Source organism: Hyaena hyaena, unplaced genomic scaffold (genome assembly GCF_003009895.1).
Source record: "Hyaena hyaena isolate Hyena2069 unplaced genomic scaffold, ASM300989v1 scaffold_262, whole genome shotgun sequence".
Lineage (NCBI taxonomy): Eukaryota > Metazoa > Chordata > Mammalia > Carnivora > Hyaenidae > Hyaena > Hyaena hyaena.
Window position 1 is genome coordinate 465429 of NW_024080895.1, and position 15241 is coordinate 480669.

Below are 15241 nucleotides of genomic sequence, written 5' to 3' on the forward strand. Positions count from 1 at the left end.
ATGGAGTTCCGCATTGGGCTCCGTGCTGAGCATGGAGCCTGCTTAGGATATGCGCGTGCAGTGTCTTTCTTTCTCTTTCTCTCTTCCTCTCTCTCTCTCCCCCCTTCTCCCTCCCCCCCAACCCTCCCTCCAATCCGCCTCTGCCCCTCTCCCTTGCTCATGCGGGAGCACACACTCTTGCTCTCTCTTTCTCAAATAAATAAATATTTATAAATGAATGAATGAATAGATAAATAATCAATCTGGCTTGTTTTCTGAGATCTTTCTGGCTCTGTCCTCCATTTTTATCTAGAGGGTTCTCTTTCCTCTGTTCTCTGTTGTCTCTATCCTGCCCAACTGTATTCCATTCCCAGGAACTTCTCAGGAGAATTCTCGGAAGGGAGCACTGGTAGGCCAATCTTGCGAGTTGAAAGAACAAGGCTGCTCAAGTTACATCAGGCTTCACTACAGGTCCTCTATACAGACCCAATATGTAGGTGGGCAAAATCTCTCCCAGTTTCAAACTGGATAATCACAATCACTTTCAGATTGGTTGTTCACCCCTCTGAGGTGCTTCTATCCTCAGGCCAGACACCCCAATGCTTCTTTCTACTTTCTTAAACACTAAAACTGATACATGCAGGTTTTTTGGTTAGTTCTCATCTGCTTACATTTGGGAGGGTTCATGGGGATACCTCATCACCAAGTTTTGTTATAAATGTTTTCACGGGTTTGGGTTTTGCTACTTAGCTGTTCTATTTTTATGAGGGAATTCAGAAAGATTTTAAAAACTAAGCTGCCACCACAGGTGCAATCATCCCAGAGTCTAAGCAAGGCCTAAGAGTGTATTTTAAAAATTAACTTTGCTTACTTCTGTATTTTTCCCAATTCACAGAACTATCCGCACTAATATTTTAATTTTCTTAATGATGAATGACTTAATGATGAACACAAACTATGTTTATGAAGGAAGCAAATTACTTAAATGAAAATATTTTTTTCTGAAAAGAATACAATATTTCCAATAGGAGTACTACAGTGAATATAGGGATGCTGCCAGATATTTTAAATGTTGGGGAAACACAGCAGTTATCTGTCAAGATGACATGCTAACTACTGTTAAGTGGCTTAGACCTAATTACTTAACAGAGCTGTTCAGTTGCTTCTTTTGGCCTAGGGACATTTTGAAAAAATTACCAAGACACGAAGGATACCATGTATCTTGAAACTTGCTTTCTGGAAAAAAAATCACTTCATGTGATGATTTCAGAAGATGAGGAAAAGAAGTATCAGAACATATAATGCAATCAAAGTAGGGCTAACATTGTTAGCATCCTGTAATTATTAGCTACCTGATGAGTACCTTGGGAATTCATTTAACTTTATGTTGTCGGCAGGGGGAAGGAAACAAAAATAAAAAATAAATGTCAAAATTTAGTAAGACAATATTCAGGTCATGGAGTCAACAGGACTTCTGTTGTTGATAATGTAATCATGACATAAGCTGAAGCATCCCATTCAAAACTGTAATTATAAGAGCAAACCTCATCGTGTAACTACAAGTAAATTGAACTGTCAATCCATTTAGAATTTTTTCTATCCCCTTGCTTCATCTCTGGCTACCAACAACAGGCTATAGCCATTTGTTTCCAAGAGTTTCAAGAGAAAAGAAGAATAAACTGTGAACCAGCTCACTGGTTTCAGACATCGATTTTTAAACCTAAACCTTCCTCAGCTAGCTCTTGTTTACCTTAACCCAATGCCAAACAGCAACAATGATGAAAACCTCCATCGTTCTGCTCTAGGCGTCAGATCTACTCTGACAACTCTTGAATTGCTAAGTACCCATTAAAAAAAATTTTTTTTTGTTTACTTTATTACGTGGTTTTTATATTCATTATGCATTTTTAACATACTTTAAAATATTACAGATTCTAAGATGCTTTGATGTTGGTGCAGTTTTCAACCATTCTAGAAGTCTCTATGAATGGTTAAAGCTACTATGTTACAACTATGACTCTAAGATACTATGCTGTAAGATAAAATGTAACTCAAAATAAAAGAAACAGTGTATCTCATTCCTTATTTACATTAGATTTTTATTACAGTACAAAAAATAAAAACATAATTTGTATATAGTACTGTATAACTATCTTACATACCAAAAGGGAACATAATCTACTGATGTATTAAAATGTGTTAAAATAAGAAGGCAACTTGTATTTTAAATGTTTTATATTATGCAGAAATACTTGAGTGAATAGGTAAGAATTATTTTTGCAATATCTGGGAAATTGTTCTGGGTGGGCTAGAAATACATTATCTTTTTTCCTATTTGAAGTAATGAAATATATGGGCAAAATCACCTCACAACACATAAAGAAAGATGCCCCTGTATATACTGAAACACACATGTAACAAAACTATAAAAATAAAAAGAATGAAATAGAAAATTCAAACTAGTGATTACTTTTGGGAAGGAGGCAGAGAAAGGGTGGCACTTGGAAACTTCTCTATTAAATATAATATGCAAGCTGCAGAAAAATGCTTATTTGTTAAAAATCAAAGACAACAAATCCTTTTGCACCTACACAGTCATGAGAAAAAATTTGAAAAAATATTATAAACAGATAAGGTAAACTTTCAGTCTATTTTATATTCCATTATTCTTCAAAGTTTTGCAATGTATCCCTATAACTTCAGTGATTTAAAATATAAAAAGGAAATAAGATATTTAATGACGGGGGAGGGAAGAGGAAATGAATACAATCATTGCCACAGTTCTGTGGGATGTTATATTCCACAAAGTTAATTCAGCAGTTTAGACTGTGAGGTATTCTTCAGGAACATATGGATTAGGATGCATTAGATTCAGTTTGTAGCTAACAATGGACGAAACAACATGACATGATCAAACACCTCATATTATAAAAAGTTCCATTCAGGGTAACATCTAAAAATCGTGAAAACATCAGTAGTTATGTTACCCAACACACTCTACAATTTCTTTCACTTATTTCCTTGTTTAATTTAATGTTATTGAAACATTCATTAAACAACTATTATTTACCCAAAACCATAGTAGGTGCTGGCAGTACCAATGGACATTTGAAATGTGGCTAATACAACTGAGATACTAAATTTTAATTTAAATGCATTTAAATCTAAATAGCCACTAATGGTTAGTGACTACAGTATTAGACAGAACAGGTGCTCAGGAAGAAAAGGACAAATAAACAGATAACTTGCAATCTATTATGGTCAACACTAAACTAGAAGTATAGGGGCACATGGGTGGATAAGTCGGTTAAGTGTCCGACTTCGGCTCAGGTCATGATTTTATGGTTCGTGAGTTCGAGCCCCATGTGGGGCTCTGTGCTGACAGCTAGCTCAGAGCCTGGAACCTGCTTCAGATTCTGTGTCTCCTCTCTCTGACCTTCCCCTGCTCACACTGTCTCTCTCTCTCTCTCTCTAGAAATAAATAAAACATTAAAAAAATATATTTTAAACTAGAAGTATATACAAAGGTTATGCGAGCAAAGAAAAGGAATACTGAGCTCCTATCAGTGTACTTCTGGAAGTATGAATACCAAATTCTTGAGTCCTGTTGAAACAACGATGAGGCATTACATGAGTAGGAATTAAAACAAGAAAAGACTTAAAATTGTAACAGTGTATGGTAGAGAGATTAAAATCAGTTTTGTATTCCTAAATGAAAAAAATGCATACTAGGAAGTCAGAGGAGAGACAGTGGAAGGGTAAAAGCATGTTGAAGTCAGAATAAGGAAGTACTGTATAAAATATACGAGTTTAGTTTATTACTAAGAGAGGGAAAGCCAGTGATGAATTAAATTAGTAATTACCATGGTTGGATTTATACATACTTATCACTGAGGTAAATTAGTATAAATTAAAGGAAGATAAGTAAATACTAGCAAAAAACTGGGGGTTACATTTCCCTGGGGGAAAAAAACTTGACAATCCTTCCAAAAAAGAATGAAATATGAATTATTTAAATAAATTCTCACCTGAACTAAACTGCAGTCTAAGCAAATAAAATTCAACTACTTGATTCAAACTCCAAAAACTTAACTAGGTTTAAATTTTTAGAAAGAAATGAAACAAAGTAAATACCAGTATAAAAAGTCAGTACTTCCACCAACACCCATTTGAAAGTCACTGGTTCTTAGCACAAAGGTGAAGGAATACATTTTCTTAAACTAAATTCCTAAGGCTTTAATCAGGTCTATAAGGAAATGAGAATTGGAGAAATATTATCCTTTTTAAACTCTGAAATATTAGCCTACAATGATCAGGACGCCTAAATATCACTACAAAACATCAAGTGGCCTTCAAAAACAAAAGTCCTCAAAGATAAACTGAGTGCAAACACTAGTACAAAGAAATCCTACTTTATCCACACAAAAAAACAAAATTCCTCAAAACAGAATTTTTAAAAATCTAAATTGTTCCATGTCAGCATATATAAACTTTTAGTGCTATTCATACAAATACAAGTGATTTATTTAATATTCCTTTCAATTTCTCATATGCTTTTAATATTTTCAACATCACATCACAAAGGGAAATTAGAGGGGCGCCTGGGTGGCTTAGTCGGTTGGCTGTCTGACTTCAGCTCAGGTCATGATCTCGCAGTTCACAGGTTCCATGCCTGTATCAGTCTCTACGCTTCATGTGTAAAATACAATCTCATTTTATTACCTTTTTAAATGTAAATTTTGGAACTCTGTATTAAAATGATTCCATGAAGTAAATTAGCAATACTGTATAACCTTACAAAAGTCCTATCCTTACACTTTACCAACTTGATTATGAGCACTAAAAAGCCACATATCCTGGAATCACAATAATCTTAAAATGATTTAGCAGAATCTATCAAAAGATGCAACAGCTCAGGTAGTGTGACCAATTAAAATCTTGAGTCAAGGTAGTTGGAAGCAGCTGTGAGGCCAGAGGAGCAAGTAGGAAAATGAGGAAAAGGCCACATTGGTCAAGTCTATGAGAACTCTGAATAGAAAAGGTTACAGGGAGAACGGTTTCTACAGGGCCACAGCTATGGCTTACTAAAATCATAAGGATCTGGCAAGAAACTTCAGACATCAAGTGAAAGAAGAATAATTGGACACTATTTTTATTCACAATTTTTCCTACTATTTACCTTTCCAATTTGAGGGAAGAAAAGATTCACTGGGCTAAAATAAATGATTAACAGGTAAATGGTCAGTGAATCAAAGCTGCTGCTATAATACTAAGTTGCCTTCAACAGCCTAGAGGGAATGAAACTGGCAGGTGGAAGGGTCTGAGCGAGGCTGAGTATGTACCCATGCAGAACACCGAAAGCTTATTCTTACTTGAGCTTTGAACTATTCTGTACTCTGAATCACTGCATAATTTGGTAATTTCACTATTAAACAAAGGAGGGTTTCTTCCAAAAAATTAAATTAAAAAACATTTAATCACTATTTCATACCACTATCTTTAAAATTCATCTTCTTTTAAAACCTCAGAAAAAGGAATATTACACTTCAACCACCTTTTAGCATCCCTACATGCTACATAGGGAAAGGATATTATTAACCAGCTTAATAAATGACAAAACAAGAATCTAGCATTACAAGGACAGCAAGCTAATGACAAATTCAATAGAACTGGGTCTCCGAGCACCTTGGGACTTGCATTTCTATTTCTTTTCTATTCTAACGAATTTTGTCTACACATCTGTGATGGTAAATTAACTCTGAATATAGCCTGAGTTCAGGTTTACTCTTCCAGGAATTATATTATATTATATATATATATATATATATGTAGTCAGCACTTTGTTTTATGGAACACTAGCTCTGAATCCAACCATGGAGTCATAAACTGTATACCAGATAATCTAAGTTTTGACATATCATAAAGTACCCAAAAAATATTTTGGCATTAAAAAAATATACATTTATCATAAGCATGATTTAAATGTTCCCAACTATTTCCCTGGAGTATATCCAATTTTCTGGTTTCAGTTAAATATAACACATTAAACAGTTCAATGTAGCTATTATATGATCAACAGAGAAAAAGGAGGGAAAAAAACTGATCTTACCTGGTAGTTTCTTTTCTCAGATAATGTATGTCCATCAGTCCTCACCATAGAGTCGTGTCCTTTCCTCACAGTACTGGAGGCAATCAAACAGAACTGTCACTCAAGGGTCGTGTCACAGGAAGGACCGCCCACCAGTTCTCCCTCTAGAGTAGAATTATCCAAAAGCCGTCAAAATTACTAACATGTAAACATATGAACAGCAGCAAAAATATCCAATATGACACACAGAAAACAAAAACAAAAAGTACTATTTTAATACCATAACCCATCTTCTTCTTAACCATCTAGGGAGGACTAGACTGGCAGATACTTTGAAAAATTATCAAATATAAAAAACTCTTATACTCTCTCCAATTAAAATTGTCTAACAGACGTCACGTACAAGGAAGACACTTACAGTCAATAAAACAATGGACAAAAAAGTTTAGCCCTTAACTGATATATTTTTTTCTTTTAAATACTCTATTAGTCTGAGAAATATCCAATTAATTCAGATTCAGTCATGTAATTTCAAATCATTCTCCTCCTAAGGTTTATTTATCAGAGCTGTTATTCATTCAGTTTATGAGGTTTATTCCTATCCCGTAAGACTGGAATACATCATATACTCTCAGGATGATTAATAGATGCAAACTTAATCTTCTTTTTAAAATTTACTCCAAGGAAGAGTAGCAACACATGCCAACTTTCTAGATGCCTTTGTCCTTCAATCCTCCGATTTCATAAAGCTCTAATTTATTTATTTTTTACATTGAAGCAGAAAAATAACAGAGCTCATTTCTTAACCTGGACAGAGATACATAAATCCAAAATGATGAGGCACTAGGCACCTAAGGTACCAAAAAAGTAACTGAAGCTGAGGTGGTGCAAACTCAAAAATGTAAACTATAAACTGAAATAGAAAGATCAAAAGTTGCAAAATAATACCTATAAAGAATTTGTAAAAATATCTTTTCCAGACAAATGTCTCCCACCTTTTTTAGTAAAATGTTTACCCTAGAGAAATGGTACATATACCTACTGAACTAATATAATAATAGTTGCTAACCACTAGAAGTTCAAATTTAGAACAATTACTTAACATCACATGAAATTTGCTTTGGGAGAGGATTAATAAAAACCTCTAATTTAAATTCATAGTAAGTAATGAATCAATTTTATTAAAACCAATCAAAACACACACATACACACACACACACACACCTCCCCTATGGATTACCTCTAAAAAAGCAATCAAATAAGGACAGAAAACATTTTCAAGAAAAATCACTAAAAATTAGTATTATTACATGAAAGAATCCACATAATGAAAGCCTACATTCCATCTCTGGTTTTACGTCTGATCACAAATCCAAAGTTAGTAGGTGCTCTATACTTAATGTGGACCACCTTCTATTGTATGTTTGGCTGAATTACTTTAAGATGTCTGATTCTAGGCCAAAAATATTAATTGTTCATTACCAATTTGTATGTACCAGTGATATTAAGTATGTCTCTCAAACAACAAAAGAGAAAGATTTTTTTAAACCATAAGTATATTTTCTGCCATAAATGTAATCTTTAGCATCCAGGAAGAAATTAGGACATTCATAAAATAATCAAGTGAAATGATGTCCAAGAATAGTTAAGTGATGTACATTCAGCTCTAATTTAAATTTTCATTATTGTTACAAAATGAGAGCAAAACTATTTATGGGATCCCCCCAAATTAATACTGTTTTAATGTGTTTTTAAATATTCATTTATTTTTGAGAGAGGGAAGAAGGGAGAGGGAGAGGGGGAGAGAGAGAGAGGCAGAGAGAGGGAGAGAGAGAGGGAGGGAGCAAGTGGGAATGAGCAAGTGAGGAGCAGAGAGAGGGGGAGACAGAGGATCTGAAGCAGACTCTTGTGCTGAGAGCAGAGCCAGCTGCAGGGCTCAAACCACTAACTGTGAAATCATGACCTGAGCTGAAGCTGGACGCTCAACTAACTGAGCCACCTAGGTGCCCCGAATGTTGGTGTTTTATAAAATTAGTAATTTAAAATAGTACTTGCCATAACTATTAATCTACTCATGGCAGCTCTGAATTCAATGGATAATAACGTAAAATTTCATTTTCTTCTTACAGGGCAAGATTTTTCCCTTATTAAATTAGCTATGTTTAAATTAAAGCCCATACATTACCATCACATTATACTAGTTTCATCAAAAAATGTTATTAGCAATCTAAAATCAGTCAAGGCTCCTTTCCGATCCGCCATCTGCAGCGGAACCGCCGCCAAGATGCAGATTTTCGTGAAAACTCTTACGGGGAAGACCATCACTCTTGAGGTCGAACCCTTGGATACAATAGAAAATGTGAAGGCCAAGATTCAGGATAAGGAAGGAATCCCTCCTGATCAGCAGAGATTGATTTTTGCTGGCAAGAAACTAGAAGATGGGCGTACTTTGTCTGACTACAACATTCAAAAGGAGTCCACTCTTCATCTGGTGTTGAGACTTCATGGTGGTGCTAAAAAAAGGAAGAAGTCTTATACCACTCCCAAGAAGAATAAGCATAAGAGAAAGAAGGTTAAACTGGCAGTCCTGAAATACTATAAGGTGGATGAGAATGGCAAAATCAGTCGCCTTCGTCAGGAGTGCCCTTAAGATGAAAGTGGTGATGGAGTTTTTATGGCTAGCCACTTTGACAGACATTATTGTGGCAAATGTTGTCTGACCTACTGCTTCAACAAACCCGAAGACAAGTAATTATATATGGGTCAATAAAAGACATGAACTAAAAAAAAAAAACAAAAGAACAAAACAAAAAAAATCAGTCAAGGCAATTTTCAATATAATGTATGTTAGCATAACCTAACTACATAAAAAAATAATTCGGACTTCATATGCTAAATAATACCTTAATTAAAGATAAAAGTTATTATTTAATGTGTTAACTTACCATTTAAAAGAAAAATATTAACTTGGGATGTTATGGATTTCAGTACAAAGGGAAAACTTATTTTTGTTCATTTCTTTTGTTTCTCCCTCTTGGGATAACTTGAAGCATTTCATGTCTAAGGTTTCAATCAACAGTCACTATCTGCTCTAAGCAATATATGAATCATCATCCCCTTTTGGTAAACAAAGGGAAAAAGGAATGAAGGCACTCTATTTTCTTCTGAGTAACCATGAAAAAGCAAACATCTGTCACCATTATCTTGTATTAAATAAAAGTATTCACTGATAGATTGTGTTACTCTTTGGGAATGAAAAGATGCATGATATATGAAAAAGGATGGAAGTATATACGTAAGACAGAATATGTGAAAAGGAGCAAGTATGAGAAAATTCTAGCTTCCTACATTTATTAAAGTTTATACACTGGTTTTCCTACAGAGTGCTAAACATTCAAAAGTCAGAAAAGACAAATATTTACAAAACTACAGTGACATTTTCTATAGGGCAGAATGCTTTCCAAACTGAAAACACAGAGACTATACTTATTCTCCTATCTTAAATAACTAGAAAATTAGATAAAAATATATAAAACAATGATTTTCATCTCAGGACAGAGATCCTGATATAACCTCAGGACAAAAATCGTCAAGAAAAAAACAACTGGGGGCGCCTGGGTGGCTCAGTTAGTTGAGCGTCCGACTTCGGCTTAGGTCATGATCTCATGGTTCGGTTCGTGGGTTCGAGCCTGAAACCTGTTTCAGATTCTGTGTCTCCCTCTCTCTGACCCTCCCATGCTCATGCTGTCTCTCTCTCAGAAATAAATAAAACATTAAAAAAAATTTTAAAAACAAACAAACAACTAAAGTAAGCCCTACTGAAGCCAGGTTTCAGTGAATTAAAAGAAAAGAATCCAAAGTTAGGGGAGACATCAAGCCAGCAACAATTTGTAGGGCAAATGAAGAGAAAGAATCTGCAGACAAAAGAAGCTTCAAAGATACGAAGACAGATCACTCTCAAGGTTTTAGCTGAGTAATTATCTGTGCACACATATGAAAAAACTACTCTAGAGATAAAGCTTCTGAAAAGTAATTAAACCAAACCCCAGAATTTATGTTCCCACCAACTACAGTAGGATGGCTTTAACATACTGGGTATTGAATAGAGTTCAGAAGGTAATGAATGCCTAAACAATGAAACCAAATAGGTCTTAGACTAAGGATGTTATGGACCAGCACTAACAAAGTGAAAACCAAGTCTCAAAAGGATGAAGCTACTCCTAACTGCCATAACTGAAACCCAGAACAAAACCCAACAATATTTAAAATAATACAACACACTCCAGTATGAAATAATATAAAATTAAATATTTGGCATCCAATAGAAAATTACCAGTCATGCAAAGAAGCAGGAAATACACCCCAAAGTAAAATATAGTAAGTAGAAAGATCCAGCAATGATATAGGTGATATACAATCATTAGACAAGGAGGTTAAAACAGGCATTGTAAACATATCCCCAAAATTCAAGAAGATAAAGAAAACTATGAATATGGTAACAGAAATGCAAGGGCATGGAAAAGACATAGGTTGGCAATACAGAGAAATTTATGGTGACAGAAAAATTCTGTATCTTGCTTGTGGTGGTGGTTATATATATATATACACATTTGATAAAATATTACAGAATGATAAAGACATAACAAAAAAAAAGTGAGAGCTTGTGCCAATTTCTGGTTTTGATAATGTACTGTAGTTATGTTAGGATGACATCACTGGAGGAAGATGGGACTTCACTGGAGGAGTATATGGGACTTCTCTGTACTATTTTTATACCTTCTTATGAGTTTATAATTACTTGAAACAGTTTTTAAAAGGCTCAAACTGGAGGCGCCTGGGTGGCTCAGTCCGTTAAGCCTTCAACTCTTGATTTTGGCTCAGCTCATGATTTCAGGACTGTAGGATCCAGTCCCGCATTGGGGCTGGGTGTCGGGGCCTGCGTGAGATTCTGTCTCTCCTCCCTCTTCCCCTCCCTCCCTCTGCCCTCCACCCCCCCCCCACCCCACACACACTCATGCACACATTCAAAAAAAAGACTCTAACTGATCTTCTAGAAATAAAAATTCAACATCTGAAACATGCATTGGATAAGATTAACAGTAGTCTTTTCTAAACTTCAAAGAAAAGTTTAGTGAACTGAAGACACAGCTGGTAATTAAAAAAAATAAAAAATTAAACACACTGAGAAAACAGACAAGAAAAAAAGAACTGTGAAACAGTATCAAGTGAGACAGTAAACTGTTGGACAATATCAAACAGCCTAACTTTAATGTAACTAGTGTCCCAGAACGAGTGAAGGATAGAAAATGGTCAGATTTTTCCTAAATTTGATGAAAACTATATTCAAAGAGTCAATAACTCAACCACCAAGGATAACAGCAACAAAAACCTCGTAATTTGAAAATCAAGTTGCTGGAAAACAGTGAAAAAGAAATCTTAAAGACAAAAGAGGGAAAATATACATAAACTGAAACAGAGAGGGGAAAAAACCAGGAATGACAGCAGACTTCTCATTTAGAAACAGTACAAAGCAGGTTCAACATTTTTAAACTAAAGAAAGGGGAAAAAAGCCATCCACTAAGAATCCCAAATCCAGCTAAAATATCTTTCAAAAATGAAGACAAATACAGCCACTTTGGAAGAGTTCAACAGTTTCTTATAAAGGTAAACACAGACTTAACCATACAACCCAGCAACTGTGCCCCTGGGTATTTACCAAAGTGAACTAAAAACCTATGTTTATTTGAAAACCTGTTCGCAAATGTTTATACCAATGAAGACGTCCTTTCAAATAGATGAATGAGCAAAATGGTACATCTATACAATAGATTTCCACTCAGCAATAAAAATGATCAAGCTAATATTCCGTGCAACGCAAATTTTAAATGTATTTTACTATGGGAAAGAATACAGATCAAAAAGGCTATATATTACATGTTTCTACTCATATCATATTCTGGAAAGGCAATATTACAGGGAGGGAAAATAGATTAGTGGTTTCCAGGGGCCTGGGAAAGGGTGGAAGAAGTGACTGACTACCAAGGGGGACACAAGGAAACTTTTAAGGAAATGGAACTGTTCCATATAACACTGGAGTGGTGGATGGATATATGATGCTATTATGCATGTGCTAAAACCCACAGAACTTCACAACATACAGAGTGAACATGAACGGATGCAAATTTTAAAATTCAACCAGGAGGTTAGAAATACAAATGTGGAAAAAGACTAACAGTATTATAAACGTATGATACAACTGTAAGGAAAGGAGTATGAGAAATGTGCTGACCTAAGTAACTTTGGAAATTGATGTTATGACTGCTAACTATAAAAGGGGAGAAAAACTCTACATAAATAATGAAACCTAGTTGGCACAATGATTCATCACAGAGCTATGGGTTAATAATTCTGAAACTGCTATGCATGTATACTGGAGATAAACAATAAGTAAAATAGATGGTGGTTGGCAGGAGTCAGATTTCTCAATATGAGAATAAACTATGTGGTACTGGATTAGAGTCAGAACCATCTTCTATTGTTATCAGTTTGGTCTCTATATAAAACACTTTAAATACTAATCATTCAGATTTTTACAAAATAGATCATTTCACCGGTAATGAATGTATGTTATAGGTCAACTGAAAATAAATTAAAAGTCGATAAAATGCTAAGTGATTAATAGGTATGTCTAAATTATACTTTGAAAGAAGCCTGATATAAAAGTTTTATATCAAAAAATATTTAAAAGATATTTTAACAATGTAATAAGCAAATTTCTAAAAGGCTCAAATTTTTATTTAATATTTGTAATTAAATAAGTTTATTTCTAATACCTCTTAATTTGCAATTAAACTAAATAAGTTTCTCTCTTTTTAACAAACTGGTAACAGAATCAAATGTCAGGAATCTAAAGTAAAATCTCTAGAAAATACTTTATGGGAGAGTGAAAATAGTTACTAGCTTTATTCTGAGTGCTATTAAATTTTGGATGTGACATCATCATATAAAAATATATATCCTGAAAGGACCAAGAACCAGAAAATCTGAATTCTTATACTAGCTTAATCAATTTCCCTCTGGTTTAAGCTTCCTAAGGAGTCTGGGAATTGTATCTAAAACATCTGTAATTTGGCAGTCATTACCAACTCAATTTTTAAACTACAATGTGAATTTGGTCAAGTTAAGACAGTTGAACCAGTTGGACAAGCTTTTTTTTTTTTTTTAAAAAGAGGACATTACATTCCAGGTTGGCTATTAATTAGAACAGACTACCAGATAGCACCAATTTCACTGGAGCTCTATAAAAGCTGAAGTAAGTGAACTTAGCCATTATCCTTAAAATCTTAGGGTTACTCAAATTCCAGAACTGTGTCAAGCAACTTCTTCTAAATAGGTAGACTGTAGATACAAAACCTTAAGAACTTTTTTTCTTTAATGGTTATTTTTAAAAGAGACAGACAGACAGACACACACAGCAGGAGCATGAGCACAGAAGGGGCAGAGATAGAAGAGGACACAGAATCTGAAGCAGGCTCCAGGCTCTGTCTGAACTGTCAGCACAAAGCTCGACGTGCAGCTGGAACTCAGGAACCATGAGATCATGATCTAAGCCAAAATCAGACACTTAACTGACTGAGCTGCCCAGGCGCCCCAAACCTATTTTCTGAACAATTTTTGGTTCAATCACAAGGATAAATGTTTCAAAAAGTCTGAGTTGATGACTTGTACATACAAGAAACGTGAGCAGATGAAACATATATAAGTAAAACTCAGCAATTTCAGTCTCACAGCAAATAGAATCTGGGAAAATTGCTGCATTAAAAATAGTGTTTCTGAATGTTTTAATAATACAAGTTTCCATGGGTCTATAATTACCATGTAGAGTTAAAAGTTGCCTATGTTTACAAAGAAAAACAAAAATAAATCAGCACTATTCTCTTGCAATCAATTTATTTTATGGTTTTCATAATTTCAAGTTTTGTAACTTTAATTTGGTGTATCTTCTATTTTCTGCAGTGGTAACCTTCCAGATGCACTACTTCTAATATACCTGTGTAGTTCTCACACATATATGCCAAGGAGGATTCTTGTGTACATAGAATTTACTATGAGTAGAAAACCAATATATCTTTCTAAAACATCTAGCATCTCAACACAGAAATTTCCTACTTCCATGTCTTAAAAATCCCAAATAAAATGAAATAAAGACAGTTCGAATGAATTTATTAAATGACAAAAGTTCAATAATTTTTGAACCAGAGGCTTGGGAATTAAAATCTATTTAACTTATTTTAGGCTTAAAATGATATTAAAGACCAAACTTAGGAAAATCAGGGGCCTTGTAAGCTTCCCGCTGCTTGAAAACTTATGTAGATTTATACAAGTTGTTAGCAAGTTGTTAGCCTCCATGTGGTTCAATTTCTTCATAGAAGATCAATTCAATCTAGCCCATGGCTATGATCAAATAAGTTTATAAACCAGATTTATGATACATAAACTTGATTTAAGTAACTGTGTTGTTTGAATTAATTAATCAACCAAATATGCAAATGGCCAAATTATTAGTACTTATTTTCTGCTAGTTAAGAGCTAAAGAAAGTTTTAATATGAATAAATGTTTTAGAACCTTTAGGTAAAAATCCACAAAGGTTTCCAAGGACTGAAGTAGCTATTGCCAAAGCAGTGCCTCTAAAATAAGACCAAATCAGGGCACCTGGGGTGGCTCAGTCGGTTAAGAGTCCAACTTCAGCTCAGGTCATGACCTTGTGTTCATAAGTTCAAGCCCTATGTCAGGTCTGTGCTGACAGCTCATTCAGATTCTGTGTCTCCCTCTCTTGTCCCTCCCCGGTTCACACTCTGTCTCTCAAAAATAAACATGTTTTAAAAATGTTTTTAAATAAGACTAAGTCATATTAGCCTCACAATCTACTGTGGAATAGACAGTAGTTCTATTAATTCAACAAAGGAACTTGCTAAAGCTATAATCTATAAATTAAATTATAATCTAATAATTAAAATATATAACAACTCCCTTATTGCTCTGCCTTGTAGAATGGCTGTAAGATCATTAAAATGTTATTTCATATCAGCAATTAAAACTACCACCTATGAACCAGAAATTCATAACTCATTAGGCTTACCAAAATTATCTCTGAAAAAAATGATAGTCAGGGG

General features: G+C 34.4%; 2 protein-coding genes across 5 annotated transcripts in view; one reads left to right on the forward strand and one right to left on the reverse strand.

The window, feature by feature from the left end:
- CNOT2 (CCR4-NOT transcription complex subunit 2) overlaps positions 1-15241 on the reverse strand; it is a 130119-nt gene that overhangs the window by 66133 nt on the left and 48745 nt on the right. For 2 of the 4 annotated variants that reach the window (XM_039245613.1, XM_039245614.1), the window contains exon 2: positions 6089-6231. In XM_039245613.1, the coding sequence (XP_039101544.1) occupies positions 6089-6136 (48 nt within the window). In that variant the 5' untranslated portion in view covers positions 6137-6231. The remainder of the gene's footprint in view (positions 1-6088; positions 6232-15241) is intronic. The other 2 variants (XM_039245612.1, XM_039245611.1) reach the window with 1 other exon arrangement.
- LOC120240784 (ubiquitin-like) lies at positions 7485-8849 on the forward strand. Its single transcript, XM_039245617.1, has 2 exons — positions 7485-7489; positions 8336-8849. The coding sequence occupies exon 2, from the start codon at positions 8352-8354 to the stop codon at positions 8715-8717; it is 366 nt and encodes a 121-aa protein (XP_039101548.1). The 5' UTR covers positions 7485-7489; positions 8336-8351; the 3' UTR covers positions 8718-8849.